This window comes from Mobula hypostoma, chromosome 5 (genome assembly GCF_963921235.1).
Source record: "Mobula hypostoma chromosome 5, sMobHyp1.1, whole genome shotgun sequence".
NCBI lineage: Eukaryota > Metazoa > Chordata > Chondrichthyes > Myliobatiformes > Myliobatidae > Mobula > Mobula hypostoma.
The window spans coordinates 7,159,240-7,186,491 of NC_086101.1; the positions used below are offsets into that span (position 1 = coordinate 7,159,240).

The window sequence follows — 27,252 nt, forward strand, 5'->3', positions numbered from 1 at the left end:
TCGCAGACTCATTTTAACAGCGCCCCCCTCAGTAAAGTAATTTAATGGATTTAACACAGCCGTCCCAGTTTCGATGAGTAACAATTCCAGAATGCTCTGCGTTTGTTTCCTGGTTCTGCGTGACGGCCGTCGGGAGACACGGTTAAAGTCCACTGGATCAGCAAGATTCGGGAATAAGCATGGCTTCAAAACGGCAGGTTTGGAGTTTAACTCAGGATCTGATCTGTCCCATCTGCCTGGATTTCTTCATCGATCCGGTGTCACTGGAGTGTGAACATATCTTCTGCCGCTCCTGCGTCTCACAGTATTGGGCCAACGCGGGGAGAAACTCCTGCCCCGAATGTAAAGAGGTTTTGGCGGACCACACCCTCAAGGTCAACCGCGCCTTAGCAAGACTGGCCGAGAGAGCTCGAAAACTAAGTCTGAATCCGAGAGAGAAGGAAAGTAAACTTAACTGCGAGGAACATGAGGAAGAGCTGAAGCTGTTTTGTGAGACCGACAAGAAACTGATCTGTGTGATCTGTGCGGCTGCGTGGGAGCACAGGGAGCACCGCTTTCGGACGATTAAAGAAGCTGTCGACGTCTACAAGGTAAATAGAAAAATAATTTGATAATGCGATTATTCATTTCCAGTTCTTACATTTTCTTTCTATTTACAAACGCAATTCTTAGGCTCAGATGAAATCTTTGATGGCATCGCTTACAAAAAGCATATCAGCGATCCAGGAAAAGGAACAGCTTCAAAAACAGAAGATTTCTGGACTCAAGGTGGGTTCTTCTTCTAAAGCCGCGACTTTGTGTCGATTTGTTGCCGTTATTGTTTTGCAATAATTAATGCCCGCCATGCATTTGACAGGAACAGTCATACCTACTGCAGTCACACTTCAGAACGGAATTCTCCAAAATGCACCAGATTCTCGCTGAGAGAGAGCAGCGCTTACTCAGAGAACTCAGGGAAGAAGAGAAGAGGATTCTAAACCGAATGGAGGAAAATCTTCGAGTGATTCAAGAAGATTTAATTTCTGCACAGCGGAAACTCTCAAACTATCAGAAAAAGTTGCAACAAGAAGGCGCTGTGGTGTTTCTCCAGGTGAGGGATTATATTTCAGACGAGTTAGTTGAAAACGCAGTTACAAAGCAGTAGACGGCAGTTTTGAAAGACACAGTATTGTCATCAACTTAAGCTGATCTACAGGAGACGAATGTTTCTTCTGTTTCGGAGTGGTTCTGCCACTGTGATCAAGCTAACTTGTCCCCCACAAAATCAGTACAATCCTTGTAATGCCTCCTGTTCCCGTCCTCAGCCGCGGGAATCATCTGTTGCAATCCTGTAACAGAGAGAATCAGAATCAGAAACAGGTTTATTATCCCCGGCATGCGTCCTGGAGTTTGTAGCAAGCAGCAGTTCGATGCAATACATAATATAGAAGAGAGAAATAACAGAAATAATTGTATATTAAAACAATGAGGGATGTTCACGGGTTTAGTGTCCATTCACGATCGGATGGCAGAGGGGAAGAAGCTGTTTCTGAATCGTTGAGTGTGTGTTTTCTGGCTTCCGTCCCTCCTGCTTGATGGTAACAGTGAGAAAAAGCATTCATAATTGACGCTGCCTTTCTGAGACACCGCTCCTTAAAGATGTCCCGAGTACTTTGTAGGCGAGTACCCAAGATGGAGCCGACTAAATTTACAACCCTCTGCAGCTTCTTTCGGTCCTGTGCAGTAGCGCCCCCTCCCCCCACACCAGACAGTGATGCAGCCTGTCAGAATGCTCTCCACGGTACATCTGTAGAAGTTTTTGAGTGTATTGGTTGACATGCCAGATCCCTTCAAACTCCTAATAAAGTATAACCACTGCCTTGCCTTCTTTATAACTACATCGATATGTCGGGACCAGGTTTTGTCCTCAGAGATCGTGACACCCAGGAATTTGAAACTGCTCACTCTCTCCTCTTCTGATCCCTCTATGACGATTGGTGTGTGTTCCCTCGTCTTACCCTCCCTAAGCCCACAATCAGCTCTTTCGTCTTTCTGAAGGTCCACAATCAGCTCTTTCTTCTTGCTTCGGCACCACTCCACCAGTTGGCATATCTCACTCCTGTATGCCTTCTCGTCACCATTTGAGATTCTACAACAAGGTTGTATCATCAGGAAATTTATAAATAGTATTTGAGCTATGCCGAGCCACACAGTTGTAGTCATAGTATAGTCATAGTCATAGTCATACTTTATAGATCCCGGGGGAAATTGGTTTTTGTTACAGTTGCACCATAAATAATAAACAATAATAAAACCATAAATAGTTAAATAGTAATACGTAAATTGTGTCAGGAAATAAGTCGAGGACCAGCCTATTGGCTCAGGGTGTCTGACCCTCCTAGGGAGGAGTTGTAAAGTTTGATGGCCACAGGCAGGAATGACTTCCTATGACGCCCTGTGTTGCATCTCGGTGGAATGAGTCTCTGGCTGAATGTACTCCTGTGCCCACCCAGTACATTGTGTAGTGGATGGGAGACATTGTCCAAGATGACATGCAACTTGGAGAGCATCCTCTTTTCAGACACCACCATCAGAGAGTCCAGTTCCATCCCCACAACATCACTGGCCTTACGAAAGAGTTTGTTGCTTCTGTTGGTGTCTGCTACCCTCAGCCTGCTGCCCCAGCACACAACAGCAAACATGATAGCACTGGCCACCACAGACTTGTGGAACATCCTCTGCATCGTCCAGCAGATGTTAAAGGACCTCCGTCTCCTCAGGAAATAGAGATGGCTCTGACCTTTCTTGTAGACAGCCTCAGTGTTCTTTGACCAGTCCAGTTTATAGTCAATTCATATCCCCTGGTATTTGTAATCCTCCACCAAGTCCACACTGACCCCTTGGATAGATACAGGGGTCACTGGTACCTTAGCTCTCCTCAGGTCTACCACCAGCTCCTTAGTCTTTTTCACATTAAGCTGCAGATAATTCTGCTCACACCATGTGACAAAGTTTTGTACTGAAGCCCTGTACTCAGCCTCATCTCCCTTGCTGATGCATCCAACTATGGCAGAGTCATCAGAAAATTTCTGAAGATGACAAGATGCTGTGCAGTAGTTGAAGTCCGAGGTGTAAATGGTGAAGAGAAAGGGAGACAAAACAGTCCCCTGTGGAGCCCCAGTGCTGCTGATCACTCTGTCGGACACACAGTGTTGCAAGCACACGTACTGTGGTCTGCCAGTCAGGTAATCAATAATCCATGACATCAGGGAAGCATCCACCTGCATCGCTGTCAGCTTCTCCCCCAGCAGAGCAGGGTGGATGGTGTTGAATGCACTGGAGAAGTCAAAAAACATGACCCTCACAGTGCTTGCTGGCTTGTCCAGGTGGGTGTAGACATGGTTCAGCAGGTAGACGATGGCATCCTCAACTCCTAGTCAGGGCTGGTAGGCGAACTGGAGAGGATCTAAGTGTGGTCTGACCATAGGCCGGAGCAGCTCCAGAACAAGTCTCTCCAGGGTCTTCATGATGTGGGAGGTCAATGCCACTGGTCTGTAGTCATTGAGGCCGCTGGGGCGCGGCGTCTTCGGCACAGGGACGAGGCAGGACATCTTCTACAGCACAGAATCCCTCTGGAGCCTTAGGCTCAGGTTGAATACATGGCAAATTACTCCACATAGCTGAGGGGCACAGGCTTTGAGCACCCTGGTACTGACACCATCTGGTCCTGCAGCCTTGCTTGGGTTGAGACGTTTCAGCTGTCTTCTCACCTGTTCAGCATGAAGCCCATCATGGTGGTTTCGTGTGGGGAAGGGGTATAGTCATGAGAGCAGAGTGGGGGACTGTGAGGAGGGATTGGAGGGGAGAGTGGAATATGTGTTGATGGGGGGCCAACAACAGATGGCTCATGTGGGGGATGGGCAGGGGCCACAATGTCAAATCTGTTAAAGAACAGGTTAAGTTCGTTGGCCCTGTCCACACTGCCTTCAGCTCCTCTGTTGCTAGTTTGCCAGACCCAGTGATGATTCTCATCCCCCTCCAGACCTCTCTCATGTTGTTCTGCTGGAGTTTCCTCTCAAGCTTCCTCCTGTACCTGTCTTTAGCCTCCCTGATCCTGGCTTTCAGGTCCCTCTGTATTGTCCTCAGCTCCTCCCTATTTCCATCTCTAAACGCCCTCTTTTTAGCGTTCAGGATGCCCTTAATGTCCTTTGTTACCCATGGCTTGTTTTTTTAATAACAAAGGATAGTTCTTGTCGGAACATTGCAGTCCACACAGAAGTTGATGTAATCAGTGATGCACTCTGTGAGCCCATCAACATCCTCTTCATGTGGCTCACAGAGTGCCTGCCAGTCTGTCACCTCAAAACAACCCTGGAGCGTCTCATAAGCCTCCTCCGACCATTTTCTCACTGTCCTCGAGGTTGCAGGTTTACTCTTCACCAGAGGCACATAGCAGGGTTTTAGATGCACCAGGCTGTGATCTGACCTTCCCAGTGGGGGGGGGGGGGGGGGGAGAGAGCGGAGAGGAACTGTATGCATCCTTAACGTTAGCGTACATCAAATCCAGAGTCCTCTCCCCTCTGGTTGGATAATATGGCCGGAGTCCAACAGCAAAAAGTTCAATATCCAGGCTACGAACATGTTCCTTGATCGTAATATGCCCAGAACTGCACCATCTGTTGTTTACCAGAACCGCAAGCAGCCCCCCCTCCCCGCCCTTTACGCTTACGCTCTCAGTGCAATTCCGGTCATCTCGCACGGTCTGGAAGCCCTCTATGGAAACGCTTTGATCGGGTATGTCCTCGTGCAGCCACGTTTCAGTAAAACACATGACATTGCTCTCCCGAAAAGTTCTCTGACTCCTGACAAGCGTCGTCAATTCGTCCATTTTATTCCCCAGTGACCTCACATTTCCCCTGATGAGAGAGGGGAGACACGGCTTATAACTTCTCTTCTCCATAAGCCTCTGTTGTCTCAACCCGGTCCTCTTCCCTCGCCTTTTTGATCCCCCTCTGCATCCTCTGTGTGTTTTCCTCCAGATTTCAGCCGGGATGTCCGCTGCTCTATTCGCTAAACCGTCCGGCATGAGCGCAATCAGCTGGTCCCTGGAATACACAATGCGGCCGTCCTGCTGCCCCGCTAACGAGACGTGTCCGAATGTAACTATTTCCAGTGCTAAAAAAAACAAGTAAAACTCTCTCCACCAGCATGTTAGAGAGGGTGCAGCTTCAACGTGTTACCGTGAGAAAAAAAATACAACAAATAACCTAAGTTAAAAAGTTTAAAAAGTAAGAAACTAAATGAGCAACTGTAACAGGCTGCACGACCGGCGCATGCGCACTAACGTCGTGGGTATAGAGAGAGTAGAGCAGTGGGCTAAGCACACCCCCCGGAGGTGCACGTCAGTGAGGAGGAGATGTTGTCACCAATCCGCACAGATTGTGGTCTTCTGGTTAGGAAGTCGAGGATCCAGTTGCAGAGGGAGGTACAGAGGCCCAGGTTCTGTAACTTATCAATCAGGATCGTGGGAATGATGGTGTTAAATGCTGACCTATAGTCGATGAATAGTATCTTGACATAAGAGCGTAATTGTATCGCATGTTATCCATTTCCTTGAACCTGATATCCAAATACAAATACACATATAAACCATAAACAGGAGAAAGTCTGCAGATGCTGGAAATCCAAATCAACATGCAGTTAAGCTGGAGGAAGTCAGTCGGTCAGGCAGGCTCAAAGATTCAAAGTACAATTATCATCGAAGTGTATATGCATTGTACATCCCCGAGATTCGTCTTCCCCATGGCCAGTCACGAAGCAAAGAAAACGATGGAACCCGTTCAAAGAAATTCATCACCACCGCCCCTCACCCACAACGCAAACGGCACAAGATAACAGCGAACAGCACAGGAAATGTCCAGTTTTAGTTCCATTCAGTGCAATCTAGCGCTGTGTTGTTCGTTGACTGTCAGCCTGCCCGGATCAAAATTGCACAAAATAACAAGAAAGGATCAAACAAAAACGAGGGAAAAAAACCATCAGAACGTGAACTACAGGGTCCAATCCACAAACCGTGCCCACTGAACCTTGCCAAAGACCCAGGACTCCGGCAGGTGGCAGCATTGAGCGAAAGGGGGAGAGAGGCCAAGCGAACGCAGGCACTCTCCTCCGGGAGGAGAGAGAGAGAGAGAGAGAGAGAGAGAGAGAGACCGAGCGAACGCAATCACCTTTCTCCAGGATCTATGGAAATGAACAAACGGTCGACGTTTCAGGCCTAGACCGTTCCTGCAGACTAAAAAGGAAGGTGGAAGACGCCAGAATAAAAAGGTGGAGGGAGATGGGATGTAGGATACCTAGAAGGTGATAGGTGAAGTCAGGTGCGTTGGAAAGGTAAAGGGCTGGAGAGGAAGGAATCTGATAGGAGAGGAGAGTGGACCAAAGGAGAAAATGAAGGAGGAACGGACCCAGGGGGAGGTGATAGACAGATGAGAATGGGGCAGAGTGGGGAAAAGAAGAAGATGGGAGGGGTGGGATTTTTTTAAAACTGGAAGGCGAAATTGATATTCATGTCATCAGGTTGGAGGCAACCCAGACGGAATATTACGCGTTGCTCCTGCACTCTGAGGTTGGCCTCTTCTTGGCCGAAGAGAAGGCCATGGACCGACATGTTGGAACGCGAATGGGAATCGGAATTAAATGTTTGGCCACCGGGAAGTTCCGCTTTTTGCGAATGGAGAGGAGGTGCTCGACGAAGCGATCCTCCAATTTACGACGGGTCTCGGTAATGTATAGGAGGTCGTATTGGGAACACCTGACAGAATAGACGACTCCAACAAACTCACAGGTGAAGTGCTGCCTCACCTGGAAAGACACATGTCTGATGTAATGTCCTGCAGGCACTGCAGGAGAAGGACGTGATGGACACAGTGGGGTGGTTCCCTGAGCAGACTGTCCAGCTCATCTGGCAAAATGCCTCATCACCAGATCTCACCAACAGGCACCAGGACCTTGCCTGGCTGGCGGTGAGAGGGACCCTTCCAGTCAGATCCCTCCTGTGCGCCCGGAACTTCGTATCCGCACCCCACTGCCCACAGGCGGGCTGCAGTGAGGAGGAGTCTGTGACCCACCTCTTTGCACACTGTCAGTTTACAGAGAGGGTGTGGAGGAGGATGGACAGGCTAGTGTCAAGTTTCATCCCCAGCAGCTGCGTAACAGAGGACTCTCTGATCTACGGGCTGTTCCCGGGGACGCACACGGAGACCAACATTCGGTGCTGCTGGCAGATCATCAACTCGGTGAAAGACGCTCTTTGGTTGGCCAGAAACTTGATGATCTACCCACACGTGGAGATGTCCGTGGGAGAATGCTGCCGACTGGCACATTCTCGGCTGCAGGAGTACGTGCTGAGGGACGCACTGAAACTCGGTGCAGCCGCTGCAAGGGCCCGGTGGGGAAGGACCGCATGGGAGGTTAGTTAGTTAGGTATACGTGGAGAGGTGGTTAATTGGATTAGACATTGGCTCGATGGAAGAAGCCAGAGAGTGGTGGTAGAGAATTACTTCTCCGAGTGGAGGCCTGTGACTAGTGGTGTGCCACAGGGATCAGTGCTGGGTCCATTGTTATTTGTCATCTGTATCAATGATCTGGATGATAATGTGGTAAATTGGATCAGCAAATTTGCTGATGATACAAAGATTGGAGGTGTAGTAGACAGTGAGGAAGGTTTTCAGAGCCTGCAGAGGGACTTGGATCAGCTGGAAAAATGGGCTGAAGAATGGCAGATGGAGTTTAATACAGACAAGTGTGAGGTATTGCACGTTGGAAGGACAAACCAACGGAGAACATACAGGGTTAATGGTAAGGCACTGAGGAGTGCAGTGGAACAGAGGGATCTGGGAATACAGATACAAAATTCCCTAAAAGTGGTGTCACAAGTAGATCGAGTCGTAAAGAGAGCTTTTGGTACATTGGCCTTTATTAATCAAAGTATTGAGTATAAGAGCTGGAATGTTATGATGAGGTTGTATAAGGCATTGGTGAGGCCGAATCTGGAGTATTGTGTTCAGTTTTGGTCACCAAATTACAGGAAGGATATAAATAAGGTTGAAAGAGTGCAGAGAAGGTTTACAAGGATGTTGCCGGGTCTTGAGAAACTGAATTACAGAGAAAGGTTGAATAGGTTAGGACTTTATTCCCTGGAGTGTAGAAGGATGGGGGGAGATTTGATAGAGGTATATAAAATTATGATGGATATGGATAGAGTGAATGAAAGCAGGCTTTTTCCACTGAGGCAAGGGGAGAAAAAAAAAACAGAGGACATGGGTTAAGGGTGAGAGGGGAAAAGTTTAAAGGGAACAATAGGGGGGGCTTCTTCACACAGAGAGTGGTGGGAGTATGGAGTGAGCTGCCAGACAAGGTGGTAAATGCGGGTTCTTTTTTAACATTTAAGAATAAATTGGACAGATACATGGATGGGAGGTGTATGGAGGGATATGGTCCATGTGCAGGTCAGTGGGATTAGGCAGAAAATGGTTCGGCACAGCCAAGAAGGGCCAAAAGGCCTGTTTCTGTGCTGTAGTTTCTATGGTTTCTATGAGAGTGGGAGGGGTCGGGTGGTGGGGAGTATACCCCTCAACAATGGTGTGGGAAGGTGAACCAACAGTGTGCCACGTGGGTGGCCAAAAGTATGGATATGTAGAGAACATAAGGGAAACGTATGTAAAGTATTGAGAGTCATTGAATGGTTTATTGTAGATAATTTTGTTTTTGAATAAAGTATATTTTGAAATGTTAAAAATGTCTGATGTAATGGGTGTGAGAGGGACCTCATCGCTGATGGGAAACTAATGTTTAATTTCAGAACTTGACGCTTACAATAGATTGGTTATCTATATTCAGTTTCCATCAATCGCCTCTTTTAATAATTTTGGTTAAAGTGTATTCTGCATAGAATTACTTAGTGCTCTAGGTCGCCGACACGCAATTCAACCCATCTGTTCTCCACTGATGTTCTTCCTTCAAAGTCAACGTCAGAGTTATTATCAAAGTGCGTATGTTACCACCTCCCCCTCGTACCCCATCTGTTACTTGTTTTTATACCCCACCTCCCCCTCGTACCCCATCTGTTACTTGTTTTTATTCTTTCTCTCATTCTCCTTTTTCTCCCTCTGTCCCTCTGAATATACCCCTTGCCCATCCTCTGGTTCCCCCGCCCCCTTGTCTTTCTTCCCGGACCTCCTGTCCCAAGATCCTCTCGTATCCCTTTTGCCAATCATCTGTCCAGCTCCTGGCTCCATCCCTCCCCCTCCTGTCTTGTCCTATCATTTTGGATCTCCCCCTACCCCTCCCACTTTCAAATCTCTTACTAGCTCTTCCTTCAGTTAGTCCTGACGAAGGGTCTCGGCCTGAAACGTCGACTGCACCTCTTCCTATAGATGCTGCCTGGCCTGCTGTGTTCACCAGCAACTTTGATGTGTGTTGCTTGAATTTACAGCATCTGCAGAATTCCTGTTTTATGTTACCTTGTGATTCATTTTCTTAGACATTTACGGGAAAATAAAGAAATACAATAGAATTTTGGAAAAGCAATATATAAACAGAAACCAACAATTTCTAATGAACAAACAAATATAAACTGTACAAAACATAATAAAAAATTGAGAACATGTGTTGTAAAGAGTCCTTGAAAGTGAGCTTGTGGTTTGCGCAATCAGTTCAGTGATGGATGACAGCAGTCCTTGATGATGGATGCTGCTTTCTCGTGGCAGAGATCCATGTAAATATGCTCAATGGTAGGGAAGGCGTTGTCTGGATGGGCAGTCTTTCCCATTCCTGGGAATTTGTGTTTCCATTTCTGACCATGATGCAATTAAATCAAATTCCAAAGTTTTAGATGACATGTCGGATCATGTCTTCTATAGAAGCTAGCCAAAGTTTTAGATGACGTGTCGAATCTACGCAAACTTCTAAGAAAGTAGATGTGCAGTCACCCTTCTCAACTTCTCTACATCTCCGCCTTTGCTACCCGCCAAAAGTGTTTGTGATGGGATGGCCTCTCGGGAATTCATCCAGTTCCCCCTTAAATCTTTCATTCAAACACTGCCACAGCAGTGCATTCGAGATTCACTTTCTGACTTCCTGCAGTTTGTTAATGCCAATGTCTTTACTTTTTGGGTTGAGTCTTAATCTTTCTTCCAAGTAGACACACCATGTCTCCACATACTCCTTAGGCAATCCATCGATAATTTAAAACCCCCTATTGAATCTCCCATTGCATTTTACACAGGTAAACGAGTCCCATGTTTTCAAATCTTTCATATTATTTGCATCCTTTCAGTGATCATGACATTTTAATTCTCCCTGATGTTTATTGTTGCATGCTTGTAGCATGGAGAGTTGGTAAGCTTCAGCAACCTACGACAATTATTGCCGGGGGTGTTAGTGTTGTGATCAGTTCAGATTTGTGTTTTATTTATTTCAGGGGGAAGCCATTCAGGATGAAAGGTAGGACAGGCTCTTCACTGAAATTTGGCAAGGTTTTATAAAATTATTCAGGATTTTATCATTGTTCATTTTGTAATGAGCTGTTTAATATTTACAGCATCAGTAACAAAGAATATAAATTGGATGCAGAAGATGAAGTGTTGCAGGTTGGAAGATTCGATCACCCCTTGTTGCTTAAAACAGCTTTGAGAGAAGTGCTTGATGCCATTAATCCAGGTAAAAGTGACATAGATATTTTTTTCAAAATTATTAGAGATCTTTATGTCCTAATTAGAATTATGTACATTGAGAAGTCAGCACAATTCTTTTTGATTGGTTTGTCGTACACAAAAATGTTCACTGTATGTTTTAATATACATATCTCAAATATAGGGAATGAATAAATAAAATAAATAAATATATAAGACCATAGGACCATAAAATATTGGAGCAGAATTATGCCATTTGGCCCATCGAGTCTGCTCTACTATTTCATCATGGCTGATCCAATTTTCCTCTCATCCCCAATCTCCTGCCTTCTCCCCATAACCCTTCATGCCCTGACCAATCAAGAATCTATCAACATCTGCCTTAAATGTATGTAAAGACTTGGCCTCCACAGCTGCTTGTGGCAAGGAATTCCACAGATTCATCACTCTCTGGCTAAAGAAATTGCTCCTCATCTCCGTTCTAAAAGGACAACACTTTATTCTGAGGCCGTGTCCTCTGATCTTAGACTCTTCCACCATAAGGAACATCCTCTCCATATCCACTTTATCACCATTCGATAGGTTTCAGTGAAGTCTCCCCTCATTCTTCTGAATTCGAGTGAATACAGGCCCAGAGTCATCACACATTTGTTGTATGACACGCTATTCAACCCTGGAGTCATTTTCACAAACCTCCTTTGGACTCTCTCCAGTTTCAGCACGTCCTTTCTAAGATAAAGGGCCCAAACCTGCTCACAATACTACAAGTGAGGCCTCTCCAGTGCTTTATAAAGTTTCACCATTACATCCTTCCTTTTGTATTCTAGTCCGAGAAACATAGAAACATAGCAAACCTACAGCACAATACAGGCCCTTCGGCCCACAAACCTGTGCCGAACATGTCTTTACCTTAGAACTACCTAGGCTTACCCATAGCCCTCTATTTTTCTAAGCTCCATGCATCTATCCAGGAGTCTCATAGAAGATCCTATCATTTCCACCTCCACCACCGCCACCGGCAACCCATTCCACGCACTCACCACTCTGCGTAAAAAACTTACCCCTGACATCTCCTCTGTACCTACTTCCAAGCACCTTAAAACTGTGCCCTCTCGTGTTAGCCATTTCAGCCCTGGGAAAAAGCCTCTGACTATCCACACGATCAATGACTCTCATCTTATACACCTCTATCAGGTCACCTCTCATCCTCCGTCGCTCCAAGGAGAAAAGGCCGAGTTCACTCAACCTGTTTTCATAAGGCATGCTCCCCAATCCAGGCAACATCGTTGTAAATCTCCTCTGCACCCTTTCTATGGTTTCCACGTCTTTCCTGTAGTGAGGCGACCAGAACTGAGCACAGTACTCCAAGTGGGGTCTGACCAGGGTCCTATATAGCTGCAACATTACCTCTCAGCTCTTAAACTCAATCCCACTGTTGATGAAGGCCAATACACCGTATGCCTTCTTAACCACAGAGTCAACCTATGCAGCAGCCTTGAGTGTCCTATGGCCTTGGACCCCAAGATCCCTCTGATCCACCACACTGCCAAGGGTCTTACCATTAATGCTATATTCTGCCATCATATTTGACCTACCAGAATGAACCACCTCTCACTTATCTGGGTTGATAACTTATCCTATTCAAGTTATTTATATTCCTGTTTATTCATTTATATGTTTTTTTATTTGTTTGCTTGCTTATTTGTTTATTGACAAATATTTATATTTATTTTGGGGAGCCATGGAGCGTAGTTGTTAGCGCGATGCTATAATAGCTCGGAATGTTCCGAGGTTTGGAGTTCAATTCTGGCGTAAGGGGTCTCTGTACGTCCTTCTCGTGGTATGCGTGGGATTCCTCCGGATCTTCTGGATTCCTCCCATGGTATAAAGTCGCATTGGGTAGATTAGCCGGTCATTGTAAATTGTCCCGTGATTATGTTAGGGATAATTGAGAGTGTCGGAGGTTACCTGGACGATGTGGCTCCGGTAGTAAATCACGCCCTATAATTATCTGGGCACATAGAAACCATAGAAACTACAGCACAGAAACAGGCCTGTTGGCCCTTCTTGGCTGTGCTGAACCATTTTCTGCCTAGTCCCGCTGATCTTCACACGGACCATATCCCTCCATACACCTCCCATCCATGTATCTGTCCAATTTATTCTTAAATGTTAAAAAAGAACCTGCATTTACCACCTCGTCTGGCAGCTCATTCCATACTCCCACCACTCTCTGTGTGAAGAAGCCCCCCCCCCAATGTTCCCTTTAAACTTTTCCCCCCTCACCCTTAACCCATGTCCTCTGGTTTTTTTCTCCCCTTGCCTCAGCGGAAAAAGCCTGCTTGCATTCACTCTATCTATACCCATCATAATTTTATATACCTCTATCAAATCTCCCCTCATTCTTCTACACTTCAGGGAATAAAGTCCTAACCTATTCAACCTTTCTCTGTAACTGAGTTTCTCAAGTCCTGGCAACATCCTTGTAAACCTTCTCTGCACTCTTTCAACCTTATTTTTATCCTTCCTGTAATTTGGTGACCAAAACTGAACACAGTACTCCAGATTCGGCCTCACCAATGCCTTATACAACCTCAACATAACATTCCAGCTCTTATACTCAATACCTTGATTAATAAAGGCCAATGTACCAAAAGCTTTCTTTACGACCGGATCTACTTGCGACGCCACTTTTAGGGAATTTTGTATCTGTATTCCCAGATCCCTCTGTTCCATTGCACTCCTCAGTGCCTTACCATTAACCCTGTATGTTTGACCTTGGTTTGTCCTTCCAACGTGCAATACCTCACACTTGTCTATATTAAACTCCATCTGCCATTCTTCAGCCCATTTTTCCAGCTGATCCAAGTCCCTCTGCAGGCTCTGAAAACCTTCCTCACTGTCTACTGCACCTCCAATCTTTGTATCATCAGCAAATTTGCTGATCCAATTTACCACATTATCATCCAGATCATTGATATAGATGACAAATAACAATGGACCCAGCACTGATCCCTGTGGCACACCACTAGTCACAGGCCTCCACTCAGAGAAGCAATTCTCTACCACCACTCTTTGGCTTCTTCCATCGAGCCAATGTCTAATCCAATTTACCACCTCTCCATGTATACCTAACGACTGAATTTTCCTAACTAACCTCCCATGCGGGAGGCCTTACTGAAATCCATGTAGACAATATCCACTGCCTTCCCTTCATCCACTTTTCTGGTAACCTCCTCGAAAAACTCCAATAGATTGGTCAAACATGACCTACCATGCACAAAGCCATGTTGACTCACCCTAATAAGTCCCTGTCTATCCAAATGCTTGTAGATTTTGTCTCTTAGTACTCCCTCCAATAGTTTACCTACTACCGACATTAAACTCACCGGCCTATAATTTCCTGGATTACTTTTCGATCCTTTTTTAAACAACGGAACAACATGAGCCACTCTCCAATCCTCTGGCACCTCACCCGTAGACAGCGACATTTTAAATATTTCTGCCAGGGCCCCCGCAATGTCAACACTAGTCTCCTTCAAGGTCCGAGGGAGCACTCTGTCAGGTCCCAGGGATTTATCCACTTTAATTTTCCTCAAGACAGCAAGCACCTCCTCCTTTTCAATCTGTATGGTTTCCATGATCTCACTACTGGATTCCCTCAATTCCATGGACTTCATGCCAGTTTCCTTAGTAAGTACAGACGCAGAAAACCTATTTAAGATCTCCCCCATTTCCTTTGGTTCCGCACATAGCCGACCACTCTGATGTTCAAGAGGACCAATTTTATCCCTTACAATCCTTTTGCTCTTACTATACCTGTAAAAGCTCTTTGGATTATCCTTCACTTTGACTGCCAAGGCAACCTCATGTCTCCTTTTAGCCCTCCTGATTACTTTCTTAAGTATTTTCTTGCACTTCTTATACTCCTCAAGCACCTGATTTACTCCCTGTTTCCTATACATTTCATACAACTCCCTCTTCTTCTTTATCAGAGTTGCAATATCCCTTGAGAACAAAGGTTCCTTATTCCTATTCAATTTGCCTTTAATCCTGACAGGAACATACAAACTCTGCACTCTCAAAATTTCTCCTTTGAAGGCTTCCCACCTACCAATCACATCTTTGCCAGAGAACAACCTGTCCCAATCCACACTTTTTAGATCCTTTCTCATTTCTTCAAATTTGGCCTTCTTCCAGTTCAGCACCTCAACCCTAGGACCAGATCTATCCTTGTCCATGATCAAATTGAAACTAATGGTGTTATGATCACTGGAACCAAAGTGCTCCCCTACACGGACTTCCTACACATGAACTCAATCCTGCTGCAGCAGCCGGGGCAGTTTATATCCAGCTATTTAACACATAGGGACTGAGAAAAAAGAGTTAATACCAATGTGGTGACTACGATTGTTAAAAGAATCAGCGTAGATCACAAGTTTCAGTAACGGAAGTCGGTGCTCTCACTGTGTCTGGCATGTAGTCCAGATGCTGGTTAACTCAGTTCTCTCCTCTAATGAGCATTATAGCCTCACAGTTGCTGTGCAACCGCCCCATGTTCGCATTTTAAAGGGAATTGTTAGACCACAATCTGCATAGGCAGCAGTCAGCCTATCAAAGTTGCCATCAGAAAAATTAACTGAAGGTGGATTGGCCTATTGTGGGCAAAACTTCTATCTTGTCCACCCTTAACATCACAATGGAATCCAATGCGTTACTTTATATGTAGAACCCAGGCATCTCTCTCTCTTTCTCTCTCTCTATTTCTATCTCTTTATCTCTCTCTCTGTCTGTCTCTCTCTCTGTCTCTCTGTCTCTCTCTCTCTCTCTCTCACACACACACATAACATAATTAACCTGTGCAGCCGTGTGTACAGAGATACACCGACACCACATATCCGCATGTACATCACATGCAGGATGCTGAGGCGGCAGCATTACTCCAAGTATAAACACATATAATGGAAGCAACACAAACAGAAACAAATTTGAACTCAAGCAGAGAGATAACCGAGGTACAGATATCCATTCAGTCTCTCCTAGATCCTCAAATACGTTGAGGATATTTTTTAGAAAGGAGTGATATTTGATCATTACCCAGCATAATGAAAAATGGGCTCAAAAATCTATATTGTGTTTATATTTTCACTCTACATTTCAAAACTAGAAGGAAAGTGCCTTTGCAGTCTTGATGAAGGGTCTCGGCCCGAAACGTCCGCTGTTAACTCTTTCCCATAGATACTGCCTAGTCTGATGAGTTCCTCCAGCATTTTGTGTGTGTTGCCTAATAAAATGTCTATGATGCTAAAATCTGATATAAATATGAAAACAAATATGTTCAGGATGTTCTTCAGGTCAGGCGCCATGTGGACAGAACAAAATAAAGCCAAAACTTCACGCTGCCAACCTGTCATCAGAACGTAGATCATGTTTATCTACCTGAAACGTTGATCTTGCGTTTTTTAAAAGTGAAAATACTTTTATTATCAAAGTTTATACATGTCACCATTTGGCACATTGAAATTCATTTTCATGCAGACATTTACAGGGAAATAAATAAATGCATCTTTCCTACAGGAAAGATGAAAATAAGGTTGAAAGAGTAGAGAGGGAATTTGCAAGTGGAGTGGAGGACCTGAGTTATATGGAAAGATTGAATAGGTTAGGACTGAAAATTGAGGGCAGATTTGATGGAGATATACCAAATTCCGTCGAATGTAGTTAGAGTAAATGCAAACAAGCTTTTTGCATTGATGTTTGGTAGGATTGAGACTAAAGGTCATGGGTTAAGGGTGAAAGGTGAAATGTTTAAGAGGAACATGAGGGGAAACTTCTTCACACATGACAGTGTGGAACGAGCTGCCATCGCAAGAGTTGCCTGTGAGCTCGATTTCACCGCTTAAGATCAGTTGGGATAGGTACATCGATAGTGGGGGCATGGAGAGCTATAGTCCCAATGCAGGTCAATAGGACTAGGCAGTTAAAATGGTTCGGCATGGACTAGATGGGCCGAAGGGCCAGTTTCCGTGCAGTACTTTTCTATGAATCTAATTTATGAAAACAACGACTGACAAACAACAAATGTCCAAAAGAAGACAAACAGTGAAAATATTTTTTATAAAAACAAACAAATAAATAATACAGAGAGCATGAGATATAGAATTAATCACAAACAGAAGAGAATCTGCAGATGCTGGAAGTTCAGAGCAACACACACAGGTCAGGCAGTATCTATGGAGAGAAATATACTGTTTCGATGATGCTGCCAAACCTTGTGAGTTTCTCCAGCATTTTGTGTGTGTCAAATCAATCCTTGCTTTCCCCATCCATTCTCCTCTGCCTTTCCGCTATGTTCTCGGTGTCCTGGCACCGATTTTAGCCTTACCATCTCGCCTCTACCGACCAGCGGGAACCTTGGCAGAAGTTTGTTGTCCATCCGATGTAGTTGGATGAATGCTGGGAAAGGTTTATGCCGGTGGCACGGAAGTGTCTGCGGCCGAGCGGTTTCTCCTCCGGTCCCTGGGCCGCATTGTCCGAGTCTTCAACCCACCCCGATCCCCGGAGACTCTCTAATTCTCTGCTTCTCCTCCCAGTCTCTATCACCCTGGATGTGGAGACGGCACATCCGGCGCTCGAGGTGTCTGAGGATCGGAAGAGTGTGAGATGGACCGGGATCCGGAGGAATGTCCCTGACACGGCGAAGAGGTTTACAGTCTGGCCTTGTGTGCTGGGATCGGAGGTGTTCACATCGGGGAGACATTACTGGGAGGTGGAGGTGGAGGGGAATTGGGGCTGGAGCGTGGGAGTCGCCGCTGAGTTTGTGGAGAGGAAGGCAGGTGTCGGGCAGAGACCGGAGACTGGAGTTTGGGTCATCGAGCGGTCGGGTGACGAGTTTTATGCAAACGCCAGACATCCATCCCTTCTCGCTTCTGATCCAGCCCCCGGGAGGGTGGGAGTTTATCTTAATTACGATCTCGGAACCGTTTCATTTTACAACCCGGAGACCAAGTCCCATCTGTACACCTTCGGTGTGAATAACTTCGGGGGGAAATTTTATCCTTTCATTGGGACATGGGATGAAAACCAGTCGCTGAGAATTTGCCGCAATTCCGCTCTTGATCTACCTAAGTGTCAGGCCCGGAAACCGGCAGCAGGAGCGGGGTCCAGACCCGGCAGTAGAGTCGTTCCTAATCACTGGCAGATTCAGAGACCTAAACCCCAATGAGCCAGGAAATAAAAACCGGTGCAAAAATGAAGCACAACACAATAGGTTGAGCGCAAACAACAGGAATTCTGCAGATGCTGGAAATTCAAGCAACATACATCAAAGTTCCTGACGAAGGGTCTCGGCCTGAAACGTCGACTGCGCCTCTTCCTATAGATGCTGCTTGGCCTGCTGCGTTCACCAGCAACTTTGATGTATGTTGCTACAATAGGTTGAGAGCTGTTGATCCATTAATTTTAATGCATTAATGGCATCCGCCATTAGAAATCAAAATACTTCGTGTGAAAGTAAAGATCGAAACAATCTACTTGTATTTCAAAAATAGACTCATCATAAAATAAATGTACCATCTATATAAATGACAAAAAAAACCTGCACGATTTTCTTTACATTGGTAGCGTCGATCTGTGTATGATTTAAATTTAATTTTATTTGGAGACAAAATGCGGAACAGGCTGTCTCGGCCCAACGAGTCGCCCCGCCCAGCAACTCACCTGTTTATCGCTAGCCTAATCACAGGGCAATTTACAATGAACAATCAACCTGCTAGCGGCACGTCTTTGGAGGAAACGGAAGCACCAGGCGGAAACCCACGCGGTCACGGGGAGGACCATACAGACAGCGCCGGATTTGAACTCCGAATTCTGGAACGCCCCGAACGTAATGGCGTCGCACTAAACCTCTGGGCTTACTCACAATCTCAGCGGTTCTAAAGGGTGATCAGATTCTGTGCACAGAACATGGTTGCCACTCATGTGGACGTTTGGAATGATACAGATGTTAAGTTCTTCTACGCTGTGTTTATCCCTTCTATATATGCTGGCAAGAAGACCTTAGACTACCGGCATGCCCGCAAAGCCTCTACTCTGAAAAAGAAAATATGATAAAAATATACATACAAGAAGAAACTGGGACTTCCGCCTGCAGCTCACTGGAGTAACACACAATTTGTGTGGCTGCGTTTAATTCTTCCTCTCCCCCAGTTTAAGCTCTGAATTTTTAACTTCTATTTGTCGGATCTTAGAGGGGAATAGTTGTTATTACAGCATGTCACAATCTTTAAGAAGTGGAAAGCAGGTTTTTGAATCCAGCAATGGAAAGGGAAAAATTTCTAAAGAAAAATCAGAAGATATGCCTGTCTGAGCTGAGCATTTAGAACATGCGTTGATGGCTCTCGACAAGAAAATAGATAAAAACACTTCTGAGATTAAGTCGTTTCGACAGAGTTTTCATTTTGTAGAGGAAAGTATTATTTCCTTGAATTCTGAACTTAAAGAGTTGAAGCGACAGAAGCGGATATTTCAGCCCGCTTGGAACAGTCTCAACGCAAGATTATCGATCTGGACGCAAGATCTCGTCGGAATAACATTCGAATTGTTGGACTGAAGGAACGATCTGAGAGTGGGGATTTATTGGACTATTTTGCTCATTTGTTTCAAACTCTGTTTCCGGATATTTTACCTCAGCCTCCCGATATTGAAAGAGCGCGTAGAATTTTCACTTCGAAATCTCAAGATCCGAGATCAGTTTTGGTCTGCTTACTTCGTTTCAAAGTTAAAGACCAAATCATAAAATATGCAAGGAGACACAGAGTTTTTAATTGAAGGGTTCTGAGATTCGTTTTTATGACGATTATCCACGGGAAGTTATGGAACAGCGGTTCAAATTTGTTCCAGCTATCAAGGTAGCCCACGATAGGGGATTATTCCCATCACTTCACTATCCAGCCCAATTAAAATTATTTCCTAAGGATTCGACTCCACGTGTTTTTTCTGGATTCCAAAGCGGCATTGGACTATGTTAATTCTACTTTGGAGGTGGCCGGGGTTTGAATGGCATTAGGTCTGCTGAATAATTTTCTGAAAGAAACCAAGCTTTAAAGATTTCTGACATGTTGAAGATGTCCTTTGATCGATGGACCATTTAAAGAAGATGTGAACTTCTTGATTTGACTGATGAATGACTTTTCCGAAATCTGTTTGGTATACTGAGTGAATTAACACAGCGGGCAGATTGTTAACTGGTTTATTTATTTGTTTTTATCTTTCCTTTTCTTCATTAATTAAATGATAGTTTTCATAGTTTATAAGGACTTTATATATATAGCGAGGAGTGCTTAGTAGTTAGATAATTAGTCTCTGTTTTTCATCTAAAAACAGTTTTTTTAATTCGGCAGTAAGTCAAAGGGATAATGGCGCCAATTTTTCTTCGTTAGAGATTACATAGACATTTTTCTGTTTGTTTGATTTTATTGTTTTGATGTCTTTGGAGATTGTTTTTGCATTCCTCAGTTTATTTTTAATGAATAAGCATAAACATTTTTTTTCCTCTGCAGGGCTTTCTTATTTTAGGGCCGTTTTTTTTTTGGGTTTTTTTTTGTAAGTGGTGGGGGGAGTTAAGGAATACTTTTATAATCACTGTTATAAATTGGGAAGCTCGCGGAGTTCTGTTTCTTTTTTATTTTTCTATGGGGCCGCACTCTAGCTCATTCTTTCTCTTTGCCAGATTACTGGCTTTTGGAATGGTGGGAGGATTGGGGTTAGTTTCGAACTATAAGTTTCATTGTAGGATTAATTTCAGTTTTTTTTATTGTATTTTTTCCATAACGGAGTTGCGGAGCATGCGTGTTTTCCATATGGTTATACTTATCACCACTATTTTTGATTATCCCGCGTTGGTATGCGTGTATTTATGCGTTAAAATATTTTATAGTAGTTAAACAGATAAACGTTATTAGTTGGAACGTACGTGGCTAGAATCATCTTATTAAGCGAAAGAAGACTTCTAAAATTATTAATCGATTCCAGCCCGATATAATTTTCGCTCAAGAAACGCATATCAGAACGGGTGATCAAGATAGATCTTTTTAAAATGTGGAAGGGCCTTCAATATCATGCTACTTGTCAAAATAAAACAAAGGGGTATCTATTTTTATTAAATCTAATATTTTATTTATCCAAGAAGACATTGTGTCAGATACTAATGGTAGATTTTTAATTGCCAAAGGAACAATTTGCAATAGAAAAAATTGTCCTGATTAATCTATATGGACTTAATGTAGATGATCCTTCTTTTTTAAAAAACGTACTTGGTTTATTGCCAAATTTAAATGAATATATGTTGTTAATGGGTGGTAATTTTAAATGTTGTTTAAATCCTTTGATTGACAAGAGTTCAAACAATCAGCGGCTTCCGAGCTGTTCCGCATCACTTATTAACTCCTTTTTAATCGATTATGGTTTGTTCGAAATCTGGAGGCATCTACATCCTAATGACAGAGATTAATCCTTCTAGTCACATGCTCACAAAAATATTCGAGAATCGATTATTTTATAGCTGATTTCCGAATTTTGTCCAAAGTCCAGAAATGTGAATATGACGCTATCGCTGTCTCGGATCATGCGCCTTTCAGCTGAACTTTTGTATTGAATGATGTCGATATTGCAAACTTGTCTTGGCGTTTTCCAGAAGATTGATTACAAAGTTCGGACTTTGTCAAATTTATTGAGACTCAGATAAAAGATTTTTTTTTCTTTTTAACAATACAGGAGATTTGTCGAAATTGATTATATGGGGTACATTTAAAGCATATTTGCGAGGTCAGATAATCTCCTGTTTAGCTAAGCTTAAGAAACAGACAAAAATAGAGTTAGATAAGATTTCAAAATAAATTAAAGACTTGGATAATATTTATGCAATCTCTCTTAACATTGATGTATTTAACCAAAGGGTTGAACTTCAATCACAATATAACTTACTATTAACTTATCCTATTGAAAGAAATGTGCTTAAATTGAAAACTCAATTTTATGTGTTTGGAGATAAAAATAATAAGCTATTAGCATCTCAATTAAAAGCAGCTAGAGCTAATAGACAAATTTTAAAAATTCGAAAGAGAGCTTGTAATTATGAAGACATTAATAAAAATTTTCAAGACTTTTACATTGAACTTTATAAATATCAGTTTCCAGCTGATCTTTCTAAAATGAATGCCTTTTTACAAAAGATTGATTTTCCTAGGATTTCTGTTGAAGATCAACAAACTCTTGATGCTCCTATTACCGAAAAAGAAATTCGGAAAGCTATTCTTTCAATGCAATCTGGTAAAGCTCCTGGATTGGATGGTTATTCTGTGGGATTTTATAAAAAATTTGAAAAATTGCTTTCTCCATATATGTTGGAGACGCTCAAAGATTCTTTTTTTTTGATAGGAGAGTTACCTCCCACATTTTATGAAGCTTCTATTTCTTTAATTCTTATGAAAGATAAAGACTCCACTGACTGTGCTTCATATAGATCTATTTCATTATGAAATCCGGATGCTAAAATTCTTTCAAACATAATGGCTAATCGACTGGAGAATATTCTAGCTAAAATTATCTCTCAGGACCAAACAGGTTTAGTAAAGGGGCATTATTCCTTCTCTAATACTCGGAGACTGTTAAATGTTATATACTCATCCTTTTCTAAGACTCCCCAATGTGTTGTTTCTCTTGATGCTGAAAATGCATTTGATAGAGTTGAATGGAAATACTTATTTAACATTTTAGCGAAATTCAACTTTGGTACTAATCTTAATAAGTGGATTAGAATGATATATAAAAGCCCTATTGCTACTGTTATTACTAATAATTGCAGATCTCCTTTTTTCAACTCTCGCGGGGTATGAGACAAAGATGTCAGTTAAGCCCCCTATTATTTAATTTGGTGTTGGAACCCTTGGCCATTGCATTTTGTGAGGCATGGAATTTCCATAAATGGGACTATTCATAAGATCTCCCTTTATGCTGGTGATCTCTTAGTTTATGTTTCAAATCCTGAAGAATCCATTCGTAGTTTATTGAAATTGTTAAATGAATTGGGAGAGTTTTCGGGATATAAATTAAACCTTCATAAGAGTGAATTATTTCTTCTAAATGATTCTGCTTTTATATATGATGGCATTCCTTTTAAAGTTACGGACTCTTTTAAATATTTAGGTATTATTATCACTAAAACTCACAGAGATCTTTACAGAGCTAATTTGGTTCCTTTCGTGGATTTCATGAAGCAATTATTTTGTAGATGGAATCCATTTACAATTTCGTTAGCTGGCCGAATTCATGCAGTTAAAATGATGATTTTACCAAAGTTTTTATATGTATTTCAAAATATTCCTATTTTTTAAACTAATAAGTTTTTTTGATCAGATTGATTCATCTTTTCATCTTTTGTTTGAAATAATAGAAGACCAAGAATTGGAAAATATCATTTACAAATATTAAAAAAAGGATGGAGGTCTTGCTCTGCCTAATTTAAAAATGTACTATTGGGCTGTTAATATACGTTTTATGTGTTCCTGGTTATATTGGGTTGATAAAAATGAACGCCCACCTTGAGCTGATTTGGAATTGAAAGCTGTGAAACAGTTTTACTTATCCTCGTTATTAGGAGCTTCTTTACCTGTACAACTGGCCAACATTTCTAATCTAAATTTATATCCTGTGATTAAGCATTCGTTATGAATTTGGTACCTGTTTCGTAATTTTTTTAATCTCAAAAAATTTAACCTTCTTAGTTTAATTTATCAAAATTATTTATTTAAACTTTCATTAAGTGATTCTACCTTTTTTCTTTGGAGGAATAAAGGAGTCTATTCCTTCATGGATCTGTTCCAAAAAGGCCGATTGATTCCTTTCGAGAAATTAGTAACTAAATACTCTCTCTCGTACTCACATTCCTGAAATATCTTCAGGTCAGGCATTTCTTACAAGAATATTTAAGTAATTTTCCATATATACAGGATTCTGACTTGTTAGACATTATTTTAAAAATGAATCATTTAGTGAAAAGTTTTATTGGGAAATTTTATAATTTACTGTTACAACAGTACAATTACCCTTCACTCAAGATTAAGTAAGGTTGGGAAAGAGAGCTTAACATGACTTTGATAACAGAGGATTGGTTGCGAATTTTGAAGATGGTTAATTCTTCTTCGATTTGTGCCAGTCACTCTTTAATTCAATTTAAAATTGCAAATCGTTACTATTTGACAAAGGAGAGACTATCTAAAATGTTTCCTAATGTTGGTAGTCAGTGTGATAGATGTAAAACCGAAACAACTACATTGACACATATGTTTTGGTCATGTTCTGTATTGAAACAGTTTTGGAAATCTATTTTCTCTACAATTTTTAAAGCTTTAAAAATTAATTTACAACCTAATAAATTTACAGTCTTGTTCGGTATAATCCCTCAATATATTCATGGTATTTCTATACCAGACCAAGAAGTAATTGCATTTGTTACGTTATTGGCCAGAAGGGCTATTTTATTGAAATGGAAAGATGTCTCTGCTCCCACCTTGATACAGTGGTTCTCTCAGGTGATGCCATGTCTTTGTTTGGAGAAAATCAGAAGTCTAACTTTTGATCCTCAATTTGACTGAGAAAAGGTGGGGTTCTTTGCCCGCTACTATAATCTGATTTGAGTTAATTAAGATAGTTTCCTTCTGATTCTTGTTTAAATGGATCTGAGCTGGCGTATTGATGTTTTTCTTTTATGGAAGCTTGTATGACGCATATTTCCAGGGTTGTGCTCCCAATGGTTTTTTTTTCTCTTTTCCTGTTTTTTTTGTTAGCAGGGTTTTTTTTTGTTTTAGTTAGTAGAGGTACTTGTTTTCCTTCTTTCTTTTTTCCAAAAAAAATCAACACTTTATTTTTTCTTCTTATTATTGATATGTTGTTTAGCTTTGTTAATCAGTTATTTGGTAATTTAATTCCTCATTGTATATTGACATGTTGACTTGATTACTTTAATGTATTTTTTGTTGATCTCAATAATAATCAATAAAAAAGATTTTAAAATGAAAATGAAAGAAGAAACTGCATTTCTAAAATTCATAGAATCTAGAACAGCATAGCATAGTACAAGCCCTTCGGCCCAGGACATTGTGCTGACCTTTTAACATAATCTCAGATCAATTTAACCCTTCTCTCCCACGTCTTCTTCTTCTACTTAAGCACCATCACCCCTGCTGGGACAGAGGCCGCCAGCAATAGCTGTCCAGAGTCCATAAGACCCTAAGACCATAAGGCACAGGAACAGCATTAGGCCATTCAGCCCATCGAGTCTGTTCTGCTATTCCACCATGGCTGATCCCCGATCCCACTCAACCCCATACACCACTTCCTTTGATGCCCTGACCAATTAGGAAACGATCAACTTCCACCTCAAATGTACACACAGACGGCCTTCACCACCGTCTGTGGCAGAGCATTCCACAGATTTACAATTCTCTAGATAAAAAAGTTCCCACTTATCTCTGTCGCCTGTCAATTTTGAGGCTGTACCTTCTAGTTCTGGATGACCCCACCATAGCAAACATCTCCAAATCTACCTTTTCTAGTCCTTTCAACATTTGGTAGGTTTCAATGAGACCCCCCCACCCCCCCGCTTTCTTTTAAGTTACAGTGACTACAGTCCCAAAGCTGCTAAATCCTCTTCATATGTTAACCCCTTCATTCCCGGAGTCATCATCGTGAACCTCTTCCGGACTGTCTCCAAAGTCTCAGTGCCTCAGCGATAGAAGCAGGGGTCTATAACACCAGACAAGTACCAAGATGCAGACTGTGCAAGGAATCCACTGAAACCATCCAGCACATAGTAGCAGCGTGCAAGATGCAGGCAGGGATATATATATATATATATATATATGTTCCTTTCAACAGTACTGTAGTAATTCTATGCGTTCCACTGTACTGCTGCGGAAAACAAAACACATTTCATGACATATGTGAGTAATGGTACACCCGATTCCGATATGGGTCTCTATTGTGGATTTAGAGTGGGAAGCAGGGGCGGGAGAGGGAATACCCGGACCAACATTCCCTAATGATCAATAAACCAATTTTTGGTGTAAAATGACCTTGCCAGTGTCTCAGGGTGAGCGTGTCTCACCCGCTCCACCCCAGCACACCATCTCTGCCATCTGTCCAACACACCTGCCACGGCACTCCAACGAGATCTTATCAAATGTCCCACTGAGGTACACGTAAACAAGACTTGCTGTGGTATGTTGGTGTCACATGCAATAAAAGCAACAGCCAACCTAAAGTACGAATATGGAATAAAATATGTACAAATGCATAAATAACTGTCATGGTCCAGTCTGTGAAGTCCACATTCCGGTTCACGGTCCAGTCCATCGATTCTTATTCCAGGTTTTCCAGTTTTCCCTTGTCCTGTTGTGCGTCTTAATTGTGGCACACGATTCTCATTTTGGGCTGTCTACATAAACAGCTCCTGGGTTCAGCTTCAGTTGCTGGACTGTTCCCTTCCCTTCTCCTTCCTTCTGTAGCCCTCACCTGCAACCTTTGCCTGAAGCCTCGCCTGAAGCCTTGCCTGAAACCTTTGCCTGAAGTCTAGCCTGCAACCTCGCTTGTGTCCACGCCTCCGCTAGGTAGGTCTAGCCATTTGCTGCTACCTTGTGTTGGGAACCGTCTCTGTGTCCACACCTCTACTAGGTAGTTCTGGCCGTTTGCCACTACCTTGTGTTGGGAACCATCCCGTCATGTTCAGCATTCTGAGTATGAGTCCTGGCCCTACGTACTGTTCCCAAGGAGGAGTCCCGGCTCTGTGTTCTGCATTCATGTCTCCCAAGACCAAGTCTCTGTGTTCTGCATTCCTGTTCTCCCTCGAACAAGGCTCTGCATTCCTGTTCTCCCTCAAGACCAAGGCTCTGCATTCCTGTTCTCCCTCAAGACCAAGGCTCTGCGTTCCTGTTCCTGTTCTCCCTCATCCAAGTCAAGGCTTCGTGTTCTCCAACTGTCCATGTACCTCACCCATCCCATTGCTGGGGTTCCCTCGTCCTGTCCAGGAGTCTCACGTCCAGTCCTAGTTGCCACTCCTCATCCTGTAGCCACGTCTTGTCCTTGCCTAGATCTGGGGTCCAAGCCCGAGTCAAGACCCAGGTTCTGGGTCCCTGTCCAGTCTCTGGCTCGGAGTCCTTGTCCAGGTTCCTAGTTCTTCTTCCTTGTCCAGGTCCAGCTTTCCTAGTCTAGTCCTAGCCCGGGCCCTGTATCCTAGCCTCGTCCAGGGCTTGTGTCTTGTCCAGCGCCATTTCTTCCCCACTTTCCTTGCTTGCTTGACACACCTACTCCTGTTCCTAGTACTTCAGTGTCTGTCTTTCATTTGGGTCCGCCACCAGCGCCCCCTTATGACAATAACACCATCGCTTAAAGTATGAATGTGGAATAAAATATATACAAATGCATAAATAACACCATATAAACAGCATTATAAAAAGTGAGTTGTGCAGTGACGGGGGTAATAGGTAGGGGGAACATGTGGGGGTGGGGGCTAACTCGATGGCTGATC

At 43.0% G+C, this 27,252-nt stretch overlaps 1 protein-coding gene across 1 annotated transcript; it reads left to right on the plus strand.

The window, feature by feature from the left end:
- LOC134346538 (zinc-binding protein A33-like) lies at nt 1-27,186 on the plus strand. Its single transcript, XM_063047947.1, has 6 exons — nt 1-590; nt 673-768; nt 857-1,090; nt 10,460-10,482; nt 10,580-10,698; nt 17,264-27,186. The coding sequence occupies exons 1-6, from the start codon at nt 180-182 to the stop codon at nt 17,893-17,895; spliced, it is 1,515 nt and encodes a 504-aa protein (XP_062904017.1). The 5' UTR covers nt 1-179; the 3' UTR covers nt 17,896-27,186.
- The last annotated feature ends 66 nt before the right edge of the window (nt 27,187-27,252 follow it).